The sequence below is a fragment of the Silurus meridionalis genome, chromosome 10, assembly GCF_014805685.1.
Source record: "Silurus meridionalis isolate SWU-2019-XX chromosome 10, ASM1480568v1, whole genome shotgun sequence".
Taxonomy (NCBI): Eukaryota; Metazoa; Chordata; class Actinopteri; order Siluriformes; family Siluridae; genus Silurus; species Silurus meridionalis.
In genome coordinates this window covers 8,242,043-8,261,462 of record NC_060893.1, presented here as the reverse complement: position 1 = coordinate 8,261,462, position 19,420 = coordinate 8,242,043, and the positions used below count along the sequence as shown (strand labels likewise).

General features: G+C 38.5%; 2 protein-coding genes across 5 annotated transcripts in view; both read right to left on the bottom strand.

Annotated features, from left to right (window-relative positions):
• Positions 1 to 15,864, bottom strand: part of LOC124392360 (casein kinase I-like) — a 32,980-nt gene extending 17,116 nt beyond the window's left edge. For 3 of the 4 annotated variants that reach the window (XM_046859308.1, XM_046859309.1, XM_046859310.1), the window contains exons 1-4: positions 15,615 to 15,863; positions 3,061 to 3,359; positions 1,827 to 1,867; positions 1,397 to 1,466 (exon numbers count right to left, since the gene is read on the bottom strand). In XM_046859308.1, the coding sequence (XP_046715264.1) occupies positions 1,397 to 1,466; positions 1,827 to 1,867; positions 3,061 to 3,238 (289 nt within the window). In that variant the 5' untranslated portion in view covers positions 3,239 to 3,359; positions 15,615 to 15,863. Of the gene's footprint in view, positions 1 to 1,396; positions 1,467 to 1,826; positions 1,868 to 3,060; positions 3,360 to 15,614 lie in introns of all 4 variants that reach the window. The other variant, XM_046859307.1, reaches the window with a different exon arrangement.
• Positions 15,865 to 17,316: 1,452 nt separating this feature from the next.
• Positions 17,317 to 18,915, bottom strand: pclaf (PCNA clamp associated factor). Its single transcript, XM_046859736.1, has 4 exons — positions 18,761 to 18,915; positions 18,022 to 18,108; positions 17,591 to 17,765; positions 17,317 to 17,505 (listed from the first exon to the last, which is right to left on the bottom strand). Exons 1-4 carry the CDS (start codon positions 18,804 to 18,806, stop codon positions 17,469 to 17,471), a joined length of 345 nt encoding a protein of 114 aa, XP_046715692.1. The 5' UTR covers positions 18,807 to 18,915; the 3' UTR covers positions 17,317 to 17,468.
• Positions 18,916 to 19,420: the final 505 nt, after the last annotated feature.

The following is a 19,420-nucleotide window of genomic DNA, read 5'->3' as shown; positions in this document are numbered from 1 at the left end:
GTTTTTTTCTCACAAGAGTAGAATCCGGTGTGATTTGCTGACGTAGCTAATTCACCTCCAGGTTTCCCTGTTGTTCACCTGGAGATGCTTTTCTGTTCACCATGGTTGTAAAAAGTGTTTTAGCTTTTTTTCAAGTTACTATGACTTTTTTTCTAAAGCATTCTGCTGCTAATCTCAAATTAAATAAGATTGTGGTGATTTTGACATATTGATTACTTGGTTATTACGCTGTTGCATGCTGGCTTGTCATGATTTAGCTACATACATGTTCAGACATCTAATCTATGTCTGCTGCATGTAAATAACAGACCTTCTGCTTTTAATTGTTAATGGTAAAACATTCAGCGTAAATGCAAATAGACATTCCCATCAAACTGATTAGCAAATATTCTCTGGTCTATGACTTATTCAAATACTTTATATTGTCGTCCATAGTATAAATGATTTTCATTGAAATATTATAGAATTTGGAGGTCTTAAGGTCTGAGAGCTGCATAAAATGTCACCAAATCACAACTGCAACAATCCTCAAGAATAACGAACGCATGAAAATGTAGTGGTGTCACAAACGACTTGCACTTCACAGCAAAGCCACGACAGCAAAACTAAACTTCCTGTGTACAACCTAACTGCAGTGTACTCCGATGCAATCTTCTACTGTTGACCTAAATATGGCACCAAGCAAAACTAACCGCTAGGTTACATCTAACATAGACACACAGCCTGTTAGCAGTTTTGTTGCTTTAGACAGCCGGCAGGGAGAGAGGCCATATATAAAACAAAAAGAGACTCTTGGTGTTCACACTTGAACGTTATACAAATTCTCCCATTAACACGAGCACTCTATCAGCAGAGTGAGCATGTGTCTCATCAACACATCAACACTGAGGGCTGCTGTTGGCACCTGGGCTTGTGTATGTGTGAGTGAGTGCGTGTGCATGTGTGTGTGTGTGTGTGTGTGTGTGTGTGTGTGTGTGTGTGTGTGTGTGTGTGTGTTGGGGGTAGCAACTTAGTGGTTACAGCATTGAACTTTGGATCTGAAGGTGAGATGAGTTCAAATCCCAGTCACACCAAAGTGCCACTTCTGGTCCCATGAGCAAGGCCCTTAACCCCATAGCTGCTTAAGTTTATGAATTAGATAAATGTAATTCGCTCTGGATAAGGGCATCTGCCAAATGCCATAAATGTAAACGTGTGTTGGTGTGTGTGTGCGCGTGCGCTAGTGTGTGCCTGCAAAGAAAATTAGGAAATTATATATGTCTGTTATTTGAGAATATATATGATTCGAGAATTTGTGTACGTGTGTTGTTAGCTGAAAAAAAAAGTGTGTGAGAAATGAAAAGAGAGAGAGAGAGAGAAAGAGAGAGAAAAAGAGAGAAAGACAGAAGTCAGTCACCTGTGCTGCCCAGAGTTTTGTAAAACCGGTACTCCAGATGCAGCTGTGGTGCCCTCGATTTCACAGGTTCCTGTACAACAAGGATAAGAACCAACAGAAGGGTTGCACATTGGTGACATCATAGATTACCATACAAGATTGCACGATTAAAATGCACCTTTATAACAGCAACACTGCTACAGTACTACATTATCTAATGTAATTCATACATCACTGTTTATACAGATGTAATATACATTATATTGGGTTTGGTTGAAAAATATATATAAAAAAAAATTCCTTAAACGTGAACTGAACAATTAGACAATTAAATCATATTAAACATTCAAAGGTTGCAAATCATTTGCTGTATGTTTGGAGACATGATAATTTAACAACTGCACATTGTAATCAGCTTTAAAAAAATGGGAGAAATCTTTTGGCCACTTACCAGTTTTATTGCAACATACTCATTGGTGTAAAGGTTCTTACCTGCAACAAAATACAAAATAAACTTATATTTTGCAAGCTGGCTTGTTGCTCCGAGTTTAGGCTGGTTTTAAATGCTTACTAAAACTGAATTTTATAATCCTAGTTTTTTTACTAAACCAACCATTGGTGTAGAGAAAGTAAATATCAAAATGAACTTGAGAGCAAAGGATTCAACTTTGATTATAACTGTTTATGAAGTTCACCATTTCTCTTTACTCAGCTCGAGTGTACATCTGTCTGCAGCTGGGGATTGGATAACTATAATATTTGATAACCACCGCCATCTATTATATACATACCATAACGTGATGGTACAAAAGACCATTACTTGTCTACACCTCATGGCATTTTGTGAGATCAACAAATTCACCATAAATGTAATTTACAAGGTATATTGTTTGGAGATTTCTGTTTTTACTCGTTACATCAATTTGCTGCATCCAGCCCACAGGCCAACTGCTGAACAGCCCTGCATTACGTCTTATTGCAACATAACAATCTATCCTGCACCAAGAATAAGAATCCTGAGTATGTCATACATTGGATGTTTTTGTTTTTCATGGTCATTATCTAAGAACTTTGATCAGATGTCAGTGTGACAAAAAAGAAAAACTATACAGAGTTTGGCTTTCTCTGTGGTATTAGAAACTACAGACTTACAATGTACATATACATACAATATATATATATACATACAATATATATATATATATATATATATATATATATATATATATATGTGGTTTCAATGACTCAGTTAAAACAATGTACCTGGTATTTATTGTAAAAAGAAATTGAATCAGATATTGATAGAAATGTAAAACAATTTCCTCGTTCTTTGATACTACAAAACATTTAATGAAACTTTGAAAACAGACTAAAAAAAACAAAAAGCAGGAAATTCAATTGACTTTTTTTTTGCTTGCTCTATTGCTAATATTTTTGCTATGCAGAAGAAAAGAAATAAATCAGCCCTTCAATAAACAAATGTGAATCGAAGTATACATGTGCACACATACTGAACAATATCAAGCCCAAACACACCATGAAACTCTGACATTATGCACCTTGTGACAAATTTGGACATTGTTACACCACAAATTATAGACCTACTGCCCGCATAGTCATCAGGTTTTCTCAGGTAATGACTTGTTAAACTAGTCACACTAGTTCTGGAACAGATAAAAACATACCAAGCTTCAGCTCCCCAAAGTTTCCACACCCGATCTTCTTCCCCACACGGAAGTTTGGGCCGACCATCAGCACACCAGATGATCCAGAGCCGGACGGGCGAGAGTGTGTGCTGCGGCTCTGAGCAGTCTTGGTGTTCCGAGCCGGCCGCTCACCCTCCTTCTCCCGCGTGTGCTCCATGGCTCCGGGCACCGAGGGAGCAAGAGAGGCCCCTGACAGAGCACCTCAGTCTGGCACTGTGGGCATGGGCTAGCGGGATCAGGAACCACACCCCAGCTCCCCTCACTGCATGATAACTGACCTGTGCAAACAAAAAAAGGTAGTTGGCATACTTTATATAATGCGCTTTCATATTCATATTTAAAAGGTTAGTTCAGAGGAAGACTTCAGTAATTTTCCTGTGACAATATATGATTCACATACTAGTGTTATATGATTCACATTAGTGTTGCAAATTATAAAGAAAGAGTGAAACCTTTCAAAAAACATTCAATAGGGCAGTTAAATAACTTTTAATCATGCACAAGTAATAAACCAGGCTATTTACCTTTTTTTTTTACAGTCTTAAGTTTAACACATGCAAATGGTGTTGAAGAAAAAAAATCCCTTCAAGGTAAACCAGCCATCAAAAGCACATGGCTGACAAGCATCATGACCTCTATAAAGACTTGGTGGGGGAAATTCTGCGATGGAGAGATTGTTTTGCCGAGAGTCAAAACATTTTTTCTTTAGGGATGTGGCTAACTGCTTTCCTGTAAAGTGACTCATTAAACTCATGAGACGGTGTTCACTACGTTGTTATTGCCATTACATCTTCCTGTGACTTTCCTTGCCACTCGTGGGACAATATTTTTTGCTTCAGTATGATACAGTATTAAGCCGTAACAAAAACTGCTATAACTAACTAGTCTATTTCACAACATTGAATGAAGCATGAATTCAGTTGCTTGTTTGTATTAAACAATAATGACCAGGTTAATGTCAGAGGTTTAATAGTCTTTTGCAATTTTTGCTTGTCGGACTATACGAACATGATCCCCATGTCACGCTTGTCATATCAGACTGTACAACAGTCAAAAACTGACGCACACAAGAAAAAGACTCATCCGAAGTTTTACGTGATCAATCCGTAGCTATCAGCGAACAAACAACAATCTGTAGAGTTAATATTGTTCATGACATGCCATGAGTACTGTCCACCAGGCATTTCTACATTTTCCCTGAGGTGCTTTCACGTTGTTGCGTCAACAGGTTCGGCGCTTCTGTTGGTTCTTGGTTTGACGCTCATCGTAGGAGGTCACACTGCAGGAAAGTGTCCGAAATCTTCAGACAATGGCAGAAAAAAAATCCTCGTAACGTCATTAATCGGCTGTCGGTGAACATGTCAAACCAGCGATCAAAGACTACAGATTTGAGTTTGGGATTATAGGAATCTTTTAGGATTTTCAAAATTTCTCTCGGATGACCAAACCGAGGGCGAGTTCGCACAGTGTGCACTTGGTGTTACATTTTTGGCGGAAGTATTGTCTCGGTAACAAGAATCATGAAACGATGTACATTTTGGTGATTATAACGCCCTGTTTGTATTTGGTCATTACTTTTATATACTTATTTAGTGCACATGGCTTTGAAAACTGCATGACACCTTGCAGATTGGTATTTTTCATATTAAACAGGTAAACTTTGACAGGAAGCTGCATTACTTTTCATTTTCTGTTTGCTAAAAATAAAACAATTTGTGAGACAAGGGTGTGAACACAAAGCACGTAATTGTATATTATGTCTTGGATTTAAATGTTCCCTTCACGTGAACTAAAAAAAAAAAAAAAAACCCTGTTCCAGCTTGACAATATGCCTGCGCACAAAGTCAGCTCCGTGAAGCAATGATTTACATTTAGAGTGAAAACATTTTAAGTGGCCTGCTATAGACTTTGGGATGAATCGACTGCACCACCAGCTAATTATGGTTCTAATTGAACCTAATTAAAACCTCACAGCACAAAACATGACTACTACTGTATGTTCAATAATCTAATGCCAACTAAGGATTCTGAAGTATTTATCTGCCACTCTATATTGTTAGAATGTTTGTACCAGTTGCATGCGCCACCATTGCATTGTGTTGCTATGTGGAGTAAAGTGATACAATCAAGTTGCATGGAACAACAACATGTTGGCCCTGTGGAGTGTGACCATGGTGTCAGCAGGGGAACATCTCCACCGTCAACAAGTCCAGTCCCTGAGAAGAGTTCAAAACCTTATCAGTTCATCCACTGGTAAAAAAATCAATGCAAATATCTGTTTGGTGTGATCGTTGCCAGATGGTATTTAGCCATTATTTATTAATACGAAGCTCCTCCAGTTGTGATTTTTTTAAAAGAGCTAAAGAGCCCCCTATTTGTGTTCTGAGTTTCAAAGTTTAAAGGTCAAAGTATACCTTATATATGTAGAAAGTCACAAAAATAAGCACCATCATATTTTTTACATCCACATCCTTTTACAGAATCAGAAATTACCAAGTATGTTTACACACACACACACACACACACAAGGAATCTGATTTGGCAACAAGAGCTTCCAGTGCAGGAGAAAGTACAGACGAAATGTAACTAAATACAAGTAAAACAACCAATTTTACCTTTAGTGAACTGGCTTTTTCCTCAGTTGGATTTTTATTCATACTCAATCTCAAATGTCTCGGGTTTTGTAGTAGTAAGAGGTAAACAAAACTGTTCATATCCACTGTACTCTTTTACTGTTATTGAACATTAAATATTGGCATATTAACCAGACAAATTTGGCATAAAATGTTTTCTGTTGGAAAAAAAATCAGTCCAGAGCTACTCAAATCTATCTATCTACTCAAATCTATTTAATCTATTTATCTACTCAAGTCTTCATAAAATTGTGTAATATGGTCGTGCTAAATTGTGTTGAAAAGTTCAATATAAGAGATATGGATGATAATAATAATAATGATGATGATGATGATGATGATGATGATGATGATGGCTGAGAACCACTGAACACAATGACCTGAACCTGAAGTATTCAATACAAGAACATCGCTGCTTTCAAATGATGCAACTAAACAGATCCGACAAACATATTTAGACACCAGAAGATCATAATAAGTCATAATTATAAGTTCAAACAACCACCATAATAATAATAATCACTCTTCAGGGAAGGTCTTCCACTAGCTGTTGGAGTGTGGTTGTGATTTGTGCTCATTTAATCCTAAGAGCATTAGTGAGATCAGGCTGTGGTGAGGAGGTTCCAGTTTGATCACAATTGTTCAGTAGGGTTGAGGTCAGGACTCTGTGCAGAACTCTGGAGTTTCTCCACTACAACCTTGGCAAGCCTTATTTTCCTAAAGCCGCATTTGTGCCTGGGCTATTGTCAATCTAGAGCTTTCAATTCAATTCATTTTTATTTGTATAACGCTTTTAACAATGAACATTGTCTCAGAGCAGCTTTACACAGATCATGTCTTAATAAAGAATGAATAAGATGTTCTTTATAAGTGTAAGTTTGTCCCTGATGCTTTCATCTTTGTGATACGAGGAGAAGACCTGGAACACTAAGGTCTAGAGTCTTCGACCTGGAAATGCAAATAGTCTACATTTTAATATTAGTTTATTATTATACGTTTAAAATTATGACTATTACTAAATTATAATGAGATAAAAGATGATTTGAAATTTGTTAGCATTTGTTTTTGCTTTTGTTTTTCAAGGTAAGTAGCCTTCCCCTTTCTCTCATGACAAAGAGTTTGGTAAAGCATTAGTGAAGCTCATAAATGTTAATGGTTGATGAATAAATATTATAAATACAGTATCTGTGCTACAGTTTGATTGTCGGCTAAAACTTCCTCTATAAGGTAGTGTCATATAACCTGCTTTATGGAAACATGCACCCAGACTGAGTTTCCAAAACACATGCTTGAGATAATGTTACCCTGTCATGATTTTTAAGCATTAGGCTCGGACTAATCAATCGAGTAGGTCTCCGAGTGTACATTTTAAAATGGAAAGAATCGGATAAACCAAAATATTGATTTTATTCCAGCGGTATCATAAGTCTAAACATCAATATGATATATTTCTTTTGCAGGAGATGTGGAAATGAATTATTGGTGTTTTGTGAATCCCTGGATTACATAAGGGACAATCCATGGCAAGTTGTGCATAATACACATCTTAAAATGATGACGCGGAAGGCGGATGTGAAGCGGAGTGAGACTGCCTCAGCGAAGTGCAGTAAAAACTGTGTAATGCACACCTAGTCATGCTCATTTACCAGCATCGATAAAGCTAACTGATGTGTGCAGCACAAAAGTGACAGAATAAATAAAAACAAAAGGTTTCTTATTATTTTATATACAGATGTATACAATCCTTTAGAAACGAGTTTATTAGAGGGACAGCGCATGTAGGACGTTTTGGAGACAAGGTGAGGGAGGCGAGATTGAAATGGTTTGGACATGTGCAGAGGAAGGACATGGGGTATATCGGTAGGAGAATACTGAGGATGGAGCCACCAGGAAGGAGGAAAAGAGGAAGGAGGTGGATGTGGTGAGGGAAGACATGCAGGTAGTTGGGGTAAAAGAGGCAGATGTAGAGGACAGAGGGGTATGGAGACGGATGATCCGCTGTGGCGACCCCTAATGGGAGCAGCAAAAAGAAGAAAAAGAAGATGATGTATAAAATTCTGCCCACTCTAAACTGCACATAGATAAAGAAGTGTGGGATGATTCAACTTAATCGAATGAGTTTCAATAGAAAGAGAGAGAGAGAGAGAGAGAGAAAGAGAGAGCGCGCTGGAGGGAAAAAGATTGTGTGAATTACACGTCTGCTTATCTACTAACAATTAAGCTGTTGGTGTTAATTCCTTGTGCCCTTTTTGTTATTTTTTCATTGTTTACTTTTTTCCTCTCCAGTTGGTCGAATTCATCGTGTCTCCGCCTGTTTATCAAAATCGCCATATTCACCATATTCCTTACACGACACTCAAAGAATCTTCCATTCAACTCAGTATGGTAATTAGGAAAACATTTTTTACCTGCTGCTTTACTTTGCATGTATGACTGCAACTGTATGTTATGGTTATTTATAATTTTTAATATGAAGAAATAAAAAACAAAAGCAGTGATTAAACCGCTTGAACTTCCTTCCAGCCAATTGGACCTTGGTATAAAACTGTAGTAATGATCAACACTGACTTTATGGTATAAAACCGGAGATCAATAACAAATTCATTTAACCTGTTATGCAATATTCTAATGTATACTTTTTTTTTTTCCAATGACAAATCAGATAACAAAATCAGTAAAAGAGTGCACTGAACCAGGATGTGGTAAATACACAGGAGGGAAAATCCAGAAGTAATGGGTAGACTTTTTGCTCAAAGTCAAACGCTGTACAAAAGAAGAAATATGAAGTATGCTTAATAATGCACAGGCAGCAGTTCAAATCAGAGGACAAAGAGAGAGAGAGAGAGAGAGAGAGAGATCTAAAAGTATCTATAGAAACTTCACTTAATCGCCATTCCACAAAACGTGCTTTTTATGTACTGAACTGGGCTGACTAGTTTTTAGGTCTGACGAGGTTTAAATACAATCTGCCCTTAACTTCTCATCGTCCACCTCCGCTCTAAATGTGTGCAAATCCAAAGAAATCTCATCTAAAGATTATTTCTGCTGCTGTCATGCTAATCATTAAAGCTAAATTATACCCTGAATTTGCTGGTAAAAAAATAAATAAATAAAAAAATTCATCCCCAAAAGCGGTTGCAGAATTTTCAGAACTTGCTACGACTTTAGAAGAAGCTTCAGAACAGATTCATCCTACAACTTGACATACATTTTGGCTGTAGTATCGCTTTAACATGTTAAACATGCATATTCCATACCTTTAAATATTTAATTACGTGTCCAGTGTGTGCACTACATTAAGCACTCTGTTAATAATTCAAAGCAGAAGATTTTTAAAGCATACAGGTACATACTCATTTCCTTGTATTCTCCAGTTCAGTGACAGATTAAAGTCTGGGAAGCATACAAGTATGTCCTTGCAAGTCTTTGTGACTTAGCTGGTGAATTATAAGCTCATTTAGGTTCTTTATTATTAAAATTGCTGGTCTGAGCAACTGGGGCAGCTTGCGATTCCCACCACCTGATGCATACAAAAATATGCTTGTGCTAGATGCTGTGATAGATAGATTTGTGATGGAACGAAGGATGATGGAATCAGGTATGCGGAAACACTGATGAAACTGAGTAAGAGCAGTCATTTAACTCCTTCACACAGGGTATGTCTTGGTTGCCTCCCAAAAGTTGTGAATCGGCAAAGTGAATACATGAACTTGAGCAATGGAAAGGACCCTGCATTGAGATACCGATGACTCAATTTCCTTAAATTCAAATAAAAAATTTGGTAGCCTAATCACAAGGGTCGTAAGCTAAATAGTAGATTTTTTTCAATTGCATCAGACAAGTAATCATTTCAGAGCTACCACAATGACAACAAGCTACATTTTTCTTCTATAAAGTTATAGTAATAACAATTTCAGGTAAGAGAACACACAGATTCCATTTTACCTGTTTTGTGTTTTTTGTGTGTGGTGAATTGTGGGATTTTTATAGAGCTAATGTCCACTAGAAGGATTTGACTACTGAACTGTGGAGATGATTGACACAAACCCTCAGTCAACACCAAGCTAAATATCAAGAGTAAACAAAAAAATACTGGCCAGATTTAAACATCTTTTTGCCTTATTTTACCTCATATCTGTAATCCAGACCAAAGACTTGCTGGCTTTCTTTTAAAGGGTTCAAAAAAAGATGAAATGCTTAGGAAACATTAGGAACTTTGTTAGAAGAGAATAAAGAGCTTGTTTCTTTCCCTTAATCAGTATTGAGGTACATTAATAGCTCAATAGAAATTCAATGCAGTTCAAATTCTAATTAACAATAAACAGCAGCTTTACAGAGAAAACGTTGGAATGTGTAATTTTAGTGCCTATAAGTTTGTTCCTTATATGTTTATTCCCAATGAGCAAACCTGTGGCAAGGAAAAACTCCCCCAGATGGTATGAGGGAAGAACCTCAAGAGGAACCAGGCTCAAACGGGAAACAATCATTATCTGAGTGGCACCAAATGTCCATTTATTACAGCCCCATACCTGCTAAGGTGTACTGTTCCCTAATAGATGCTTATATGCAGGATTGTTCATGCAAAATGCAGACCTAAACCATTGTAGCAGACTGTTGAAATTAATTACAGTCCAAATCCATCCTTTGTTAATCCAGTTCTTGAGTTGCTCAGTAACTTCTGAGGATCTTTAGGCTGGTCTCCAATTAAAGAGAACACCATCCATCTTTGTAGGTAAGACATAACATCAAGCAGATTCTTCCAAAGAGAAGAAAGGGACAGGAACAGTGGTCACTGGTACCTCAGGAACGTGTTTATTACAGGTTTTAGCCCAAAGAATAAGGTTTACAAGCAAACAAAAAAGGTGAGACTGGGCAGCATTTGAGAGTTGGGACACTTGGAGAGCTAGCTAAAGAATTTCTGATCTGTAATCACCCCTTCAACAGGTCGAATCAGAGAATAATTTGTTATTTAGAACATTTTCGCACTGCACAATACAAACACATTTGACTGCTGAGATGAGACATGAGCCGTCGCTGTGGTAGTGCGAGAAACATGTCATGCCTGGGCTGAAACTATGAAATGTTCCACTGTCAGATCGGACAAACCCAGAGCGAGTAGAGATACTGATGTGGCGTAGTCTCTAAGAGTAGCTGCAGCACAGACACGCAGCCTGGTGAGCAGCCAACACACATTCAATACTATTCGCTTTGCCATTGACCAAACCTGGTAAAAATAAATAAATAAATACAATGCCATGAGGCGATCATGTAGAGCACCAGCGCACAGCTCAGGCATCATACAAGACGCAGACACTCAATCTGAGAAAGATCATGTATAATTCAATGCTTTAAAAGGTTCAGCCAGGGCTCCAATCACGCTGGACTTCAATGGAAGCCATTTGAGAGACAGATTCAGCGAGCGCTCGACTGCGTGGTTCGCCTCACACACGCTTTGTTTACGTACACGTCACGTGGTCTTCGCTTTGGTAGTAAAAGAACATTGCAATCAGTACTTGGTTTGATGATACAGTCTCTCAAGAGCTGAGATACCAGACAAACCGAGATCAAAACCGTTTGTGGCCTATACTGTAACCTGTCTCAATAACAGACTGCACAAATCCCTTAGGCACCAAAATTATACTGCTGCTGCTGGTAATCACCACTGCACATGGCTAACACTTATTAGTCGCAGCTCCTGCTATTACTGCTCGCCTTAACTAATGTCTCAATATCCTGCTCACATGGTGAGATATGCAAATATACACATGTCCATGCTGCAAAATCAGTAGATATGCTAATCTTATTTTAGGTCTATTACTGTACTTTGCTGGATATCACAGTAAACACGTCAATGGAATCCTGTGGATACTGTGATTTCATTCCATATACTGATTTCCTTTTGAAACAGGAAGTCAGGTGAGCACCACGGCAAAAACCTTCCACGAAAGAAGCAAAATCTCAAGCCGTCCATGATTTCCAAGTAGTATTTTTTTTTTTATACGCCAAACAGACGTTCTATTTTTTTAGATTAGGATTCGTAACAATACCGTGAAATATCGTTTGCTATGACGTTACTGAATTTGGTGAATTTATAGAGCATACAAAATACTAAGTTACATTATTATGTAATCAAATCAATAAAATCCCACTCACACTTCATATGTTGTTTATATATTGTTAATATCTGGGGTGATTATGTGCAATAATCTCAGTGCAATACTAATAATTAGTCACATGTGCAATAACTTTTAGATCTATTACTGTAGTTTTTCACTACTGCTGCAATTCCATTTCACTTCATATATACAGTTATTTATATTTTCTTATTTTACTTTTAAATCTAATCTTTACTTTGATCTTTTACTGTGAGCAACTGCAACCGAACAATTAATCAATAAAGTATTCTAATACTGATTTTGATTTAAAAAGCTAGCATGCTAGCTATGTTAGCATGCTAAGATACTAACTTATTAGCTTGGGGAAAAATAGCTGGCTTTAATTAACAGCGAGCTTTATTCTTCCTTTCTGAAGATGACAACAAACATTTAAGGTCACGTTACAGTGTGCTGAATCGAACAAACGTGTGTATGGCAAACCGGCGCTAATACGCGAAACGTGTCCGACATCGCTCTTCTGTGTCTTTGCCTAAAACTAGATGAAAACACAAAGCAAACGTAGAAACCTTTCAGATGGGGAGCGTCCAGTTTCATTCAGAAGACTTTTTCTGTGTCGAATGCACTAAAAAAAACAAATCTAGGGCTACCGAGAGTCGTGTGACTCAAAGAGTATAGGTAGTGGTAAATACACTACACGCTAAACGAAGAATTGTTCAATTATGGGGCAGTTTTATTGTGCTATATCCACACAAGTGGCCGAATGGTTGATCACACGAGTGCATTGTTGTTTTAGTTATTGTACTTTTAGAATGTCACAAACATTACAGCACAGATTTCATTTCACATAAGGTTAGAGTTTGGAAACAGGGTCAGCCATGATACAGCACCCCTGATGCAGAAAGGGCCGAAAGTGGCAGCTTGGCATTGCGAGGTCTCAACCCCTGACCTTTAGATGAGAAAGAGACTTCTCCACATGTTTTTGATTGAAAATGTATCACATTGAGGCGTTCAAAGTCAACGTTGTGTATTGTTACATCCTTAATAGAGATTTCATTCATTGGAAGGTTCACGAATGCTCAAGCAACAGATGTCAGATGTATCACACATCAAGCATGGATGGGCAGTTAAATGTAAAAGTGTGAAAACCATGCAACTCAAAGCTAGAACCCCATCAACATCTGCATCTAGTGCTATGTGATCACCTGAGCCCGATGATAATGCGCAAAAAAGGGGCGAAATGGGTTAGCAAAGCGGATTCATGTAATATATTCGAGCTCATTTTCAGTTGTGTAGGATTTCTCAAACCTGTGTCCTAGAGAAGAGGTTTGAATAGGAAAAAGAAATCTCAGCTTGATACCAGATCACCAGAATATGGCATTTTCCACATATAATCTAATTGAGAGTGCAGCAAACAATGACAAAAATAAAGTAGTACGAGTATCTATAAGTTTTTAGATTTGTATATTTTTCAGCTACGATGATTTTATTTTAGAAAATACTTAAAAGTACACAGGAAACCATCTCACAACCTTATAACCAATGTTTTATCCCAATTATAAGCATAACATGTTCGTCTGTCCACCTCTGAGATGTCAGCATCACCCCTTTCGCTGTTCCCGGACACTGTATTACCCAGGAAATGTAACTCAAACTCATCGTTCTGCTCTTATCTGGAAAGGATTCTGGATTATCGGATAATCCAGGTTTAAGGAACCCCACTGTAAGGGAACGTTAATTTAATCTACGATGGAGAAGTAATGCTGGCGAAGGTTGCACTGAAAAAACAACCACATCATAGAAAAGATGGTTTGACCTTGATCTCAACAGCTGCAAGCGAGCAGTTTTTCTCCAAAATACTTCGAAATTTTCAGCGCCAAAATTATATTATAACAGTAATATGTAACCTAGATGTTCTTTGTGTTGGAAAATTTGTTTCAAATTTGTCAGATTTTTCTTTTCTTTTTTCTCCCCATTTAAACCTCTTTATTGACAAGATTATGAATAAGCCGGGTTTGAAATCTGATTAAAAAAACACTCCTATTTGTGAAAAAACAAGAGCAATAACTAGATCAGGAAAAACTGATGGGATTATTTCTGCCCACTTTCATCAGAACCATATTAACTAACTGACTGCACATCACAGTATTTAAGTGGCTGTACTGGCGGAATATATTGCCATTTAGTGGCTTTATTGGCAGTGTTTATAGTTGTTTATAGTGGAAGAGGAATAAACACTAGTACACATATCTAAACTCCACCCAAAGGGAACTACTTTCTGGGAAAGTTCCAAACAAAAACTACACGAATGACCAAAGTCTGATGCGAACACGTTGCTTCTGTAAAGTGACCCACGCTGCTAGTTTGTCTGGGAAATGCAGACGAGCACCAGATTGGACACAAACTGGATGAGTCATCACAATTTTTCAGGAAACACAATCAAAACAATACAATTCATTTATATTTATAAAAAAAAAAAAAAAAAAAGCTTTAAAATGCTAATTCCATTAACACCTTAACTCACGAGTTTCACAACAGCAACGTGTAGCAACAGAACGACAACATGCCGTTTGCGTCTAGCAGCACTAGTGCCATGGGAAAATCTTGTCTAGTTCAACTGGTTTATAACGCTCAACAGACATGTACATTCAGAACGCTAACCTATAACATGACAACTTGCCTCAGAAGTGAGTCTCAATGTTATGAGGAGAAAGCGTGACGTTTGTAAGGTACGTCTGGTATCTGGTGTCACTTGGGCCAATTTAAACTTCAATCGTCTACAATCAAAAACAATCGTTTCAGTTCAAACCTGGACCGTTTTCGATTGTGTGATTGATAAATATTCGTCCGTATGAAATCCTCGGATAAGACGCGTGCTCATTTTCGATACGAGTGCACCGAACTCGCATCAGACCGGGATATGACGTATTTTGCACTGGGTTCTGTTTACCGACTCGAACATGGGAACACAATCACCACCATCACACCTCTGAGGTTTCACAGAACTCGCCGACAGACACTTGCAGGGACCGCTGAGAGGATGTCAGGAGTGTTATGGTGTATTTACCAGATGATCCTCAGAGCTCAAAATGAAAATAGACGAATTGTTACTGGTAAAGATTTAAATGGAAAGACTCCTTAGAAGACTTTCTATGGGCTGAGCAAAAATGATGATCCAGAAGATCTGAGCTTCACCTGCTCAAAGAGGAAACAGAGGAAATATCAAGATCGTAGCAGGTTAGGGTGAGAAATCTGACACTAGGCATATGCTTAACAAAACCAAACCGGATAGGATATAGGGGGTAAGTGGACGGTTAGGGGGGCAAAAAGGAAAATGTCCTGGGGAGGAAACCCAAAAGCTGTTCTGTGAACATTTTATCAGACAAACTGCTACAATTCAGACTGATATTATATTTAAAGGGTTTTGTAGCTGACATCTCAGGCACATCTCAGGCACATCTCCTCTCTCCATCACTGCTAGAAAGTCATCAATCAGCTCTAGCTCTCTGGAACATTATCCAAGAGATCGGAAAACCAATCTAGACAGCTTGGGTAACTCTGAATCCTAAAATGGCAGATCTACAGTCAAGGATCGAGGCGTGTTCCTGATCAGCTCGATCATCCATCAGGTCCTGAACATCAAGAGGTCAGCTTGAGCTTGTTTGCTGTTGCTAGCTCTCAAGGTAGCACTCAGCTGTGCTAACTAACACACACACACACACACACACACACACACACACACACACAGCATTTCAGCTACATTGGAAAGTACATTTGGATTCCTAACCTGAAATCAAACCCGAAGTCGTGTCTCTCAGTCCATGTCCGCGTCTATACACTCCCAGGCCGTCGCTTTTCGTTTGTGCAATAGGTTTTTAAATAAATAATGTATATATTTCTGTATAGTTATATATACATTTATAGATGTGTATATATATGTATTTAAATCCTCTCGAACAGATCAGTATCTCCTTCCCCCAGCCTGCCCCTCTCTCTCTCTCTCTCTCAGTCCCGGAACAGCACCGCCTATGGAACAACAGTTCATCCGGGTAACAAGCGGCGTGTTTTTGTGCGCGTGTGTGTGCGTGCGTTCGTTCAGGTGGCGGGCTGCGCTCCAAACCGCGCGTCACTGCTCGGAAAGAGTGCTCAGGGCACGACACAATGATATGCTATTGAGACCACCAAGGGAGTAGGGTGATGACGCGGTTTAGGACGACGCCATTATCACTAGTGTAGTTGTTTAGCTGGGTTATGGAGCAAATGAAAAAGGGCAGAAGGGAAATGTAAAGCGAAATATATAGGTTAATAGAAACGTGCCGTCTGTTCATCACGTGCTCAGGTTTTTCAGGATTTATTTGTTTTTCACACCATGAAGATGTGCAAGATCACCTCCAGCATCCTTTCGGTTTAGTTGTGAGCGATTCACAACCTTCTCACAACAGGTTCATCCATAAAGGGTTCAGCATGCTGAAGGCACTTTTGCATATTGTATTGTACAAGTCAAGTCCACTTCTACTGAGACAAATCACCAAAACAAAACACCATAATACAAAAAGTATCCCAGAGCTGCTGCTCCCAGTTTGGTACACATGTAATAATCCAATTCTGCTACTACTTCTTTCAGCTTCTCTTATTAGGGTTCACCAAAGCGGATCATCCGTCTCCATACCCCTCTGTCCTCTACGTCTGAATCTTCCACACCAAGTACCTGCATGTCTTCCTTCACCACATCCATAAACCTCCTCCTTGGCCGTCCTCTTTTCCTCCTTCCTGGTAGCTTCATCCTCAGCATTTTCCTACCGATATACCCCATGTCCCTCCTCTGCACATGTCCAAACCATCTCAATCTCACCTCCCTCACCAAGTCACCAAAACATCCAACATGCGCTGTCCCTCTAATAAACTCATATCTAATCCTGTCCATCCTCATCACTCCCAACATCTTCAGCTCTGCTTCCTCCAGCTCCACCTCCTGTCTTTTACTCAATGCCACTGTCTCTAAACCATACAACATCGCAGGTCTCACCACAGTCCTATAACCTTTCCCTTTCATTCTTGCAGATGTATTTATTTTTTTCCTCCTCTTTAAAACTTTCAGCTATAAAAACCCTGTCTGTAATACCACCATGACGACAATTAATCCATGGCCTGGTTGCACTGGTTCTGATTGGTTTGTTATGATTTGAGACCTATTTTATAAAAAAAAAAAAAAAAGTAAATCTCAACCAGACCCAGGTCTCTCTCCTTATACTTTCCAGGAGTGACCTGAATTGTTCAATATATGTTTTACAATTGTTCAATGTTAGCTTAATCACATTTTTCTCTCATGGTACTCCAAATATTTGGCACAGTCTATATACTCCAAGTTTACCATTATTTTATTTATATATATATATAAAAATAAATTAGTGTAATTATTCAGGTGCTCTAGATTTGTTTGCTTTGATAAATAGAGGGTATGCATTCTCAGATAAGCTCGAACACATTAGTGGCTTTTAAAAAAGGTTTATTAAACTTCTGTACAAAAAAACAATTTAAGCAACATCAAAATATTTATGTACAAAGATATACAAAAAAAAAATAAAAATCATGACCAAAAAAGTCATTGACCAATCAAGTTCAATAAATCATACAAGGAGACCTAATCTTCCTCATCTTCATCTGGAAGCGGTCTGGACCTGTACAAGGTAAAGCAGAACATTTCAGACAATATAAACATGAATTTTACACACAGTGAATGAAATGAAACCAATCGAGACGTACTTCCTGGGTGCTTTGGACATGCCGCTGCCCCCGGCCTCTTCTCCATCACTAACGGGGTGCACATTCTCCTTCTCCGGCTTTCTGCCAGGGCCTCCGAAGAAATCCCCGATGCCTTTCTGCCACGTCGGAGTCGGACGGGGACAGACCGGGTTCCCACCAGCATACTTATTTTTCCCTGCAACAACAAAACAGCTTTATAAGATAAACCTTTATTCGTCCCACAGTGGGGAAATTTCTAAACAGTGGGGAAATTTCTAAATTAATACCTTAATAATACCTCTTATTAATACCTCATGCTCAAAGTACATCCAAATAAACATGACATGGCTACAAAGAAGGGGGAAAACAACCCTGAAGGGGTATTTAATTGCCAAATAAAGACCAAAATATTTTGAGATTGAGAAGGAATGAGCAGTGGAGATGAGCAGAACCTGGGGTGGAGGCCTGAGGGCTGCTGCTGGAGGAGTTTCCTGAACTGGAGGCACCAAGTGACTTCCTGGGTGCAGAAGCAGCAACAGCTAAAGACAATGCAAATAAAAAAAAATTGCATTAAAAATTATGTATAAGAAAAACAAAGCTTTCAATCTATATAAACGGAAATACAGGTTTTAGGCAGCGCCCACATGAATCCCCTCCTCTTCCTCCTCTTCATCCAAACAAATCTGGCGCCATTTCTCCTGAGGTTGAGCTTCCCCCGAGCTACCATCTTTAAATGGGAGCTAAATCCAGACTAAAACCACTTTCTGACCTTTTATTTATCATCAATGTTTATATTTATTATGAAAAAAAAAAAACCTCACGGTTGACAGACCACCACAACAAGGTCACAAAGGTCACAGGACACACGGGCGAAACCATTTAGCGAAAATGTCAAAACGTCCATTTATAAACTGGGTTTTGCATCAAAATAAAAATAAAATAATAGCGTTTATATAAGAAAGAAAACCCAAACACGTCTTTGTCAAGATTTTTGCATCTTGACCAGGTAATAAGATGGAAAAACAAATTGGCGGGAGAGGCATGAAGAGAACATAAAGGCAGCTCAGAGCTTCAACACAAACCGGATACGAAATAAAAAAAAAAATATCAAAAACGACTACAAAGTCGTTCCTGTGCATCTTATTATTATTATTATTATTATTATTATTATTATTATTATTATAACCTCACCTTTCCTGTAGCTGCTAGGAACACTATCTGCTTTCGTCCTGACCATTTCGGCTCGTTCTGCGCGCCCCCGCCGCGTGCACACCAAACACAGACGCGCGCACTTCCCGCCAGCGTTTTAAAAGCGAGTCCGACGCGAGTTCGACTTGGGGGCGGGGCGTGCGCGTTAACGTCACTCGCGCGCTCGACCAAACGCTGGGGAGATTGTGAGCGACAGGATTGAGGCCGCGCCCACTTGGACCTCGATTTAGTACGCCCTGCTTTTTGCCTGACTGTAATGTGGTTAATCAACAATTAGACTATTTAATACAGTTCGGTATATTAATTTATCACCTTTTTTAACTGCTGGAACAAATAGGTTCGAAATTATTATGTTTTTTTATTATGCAGACTTTTATGCAGTTGCACAATAAACCTGGGCTTATATTATATTACTTGGGCTTTAGTTGAACTTGAGTGGTTGGTTAAAACTCCTTAAGTTTGCACACACCTTCTCCTTTAGTGTTTTTTCTTCATTTTTTATTTTCAACATTCTACATTCAAAACTATGAACAGAATATTTGTATATTTTACATTGTCCAAAGTTTAGCTGGTTACAACTTGGCAGAAGTCATCCTCTCATCAAATCCATAAGGAAGTAACCTGGAATTGTTTCCAGTTCAC

Coding starts and splice junctions, on each gene's coding strand:
- pclaf (XM_046859736.1), bottom strand. CDS start 18,806: ATGGTCAGGACGAAAGCAGATAGTGTTCCTAGCAGCTACAGGAAAG. Junction 18,109..18,760: donor TCCTAGCAGCTACAGGAAAG/GTGAGGTTATAA, acceptor CATTGTCTTTAG/CTGTTGCTGCTTCTGCACCC. Junction 17,506..17,590: donor ATGTCCAAAGCACCCAGGAA/GTACGTCTCGAT, acceptor TACCTTGTACAG/GTCCAGACCGCTTCCAGATG.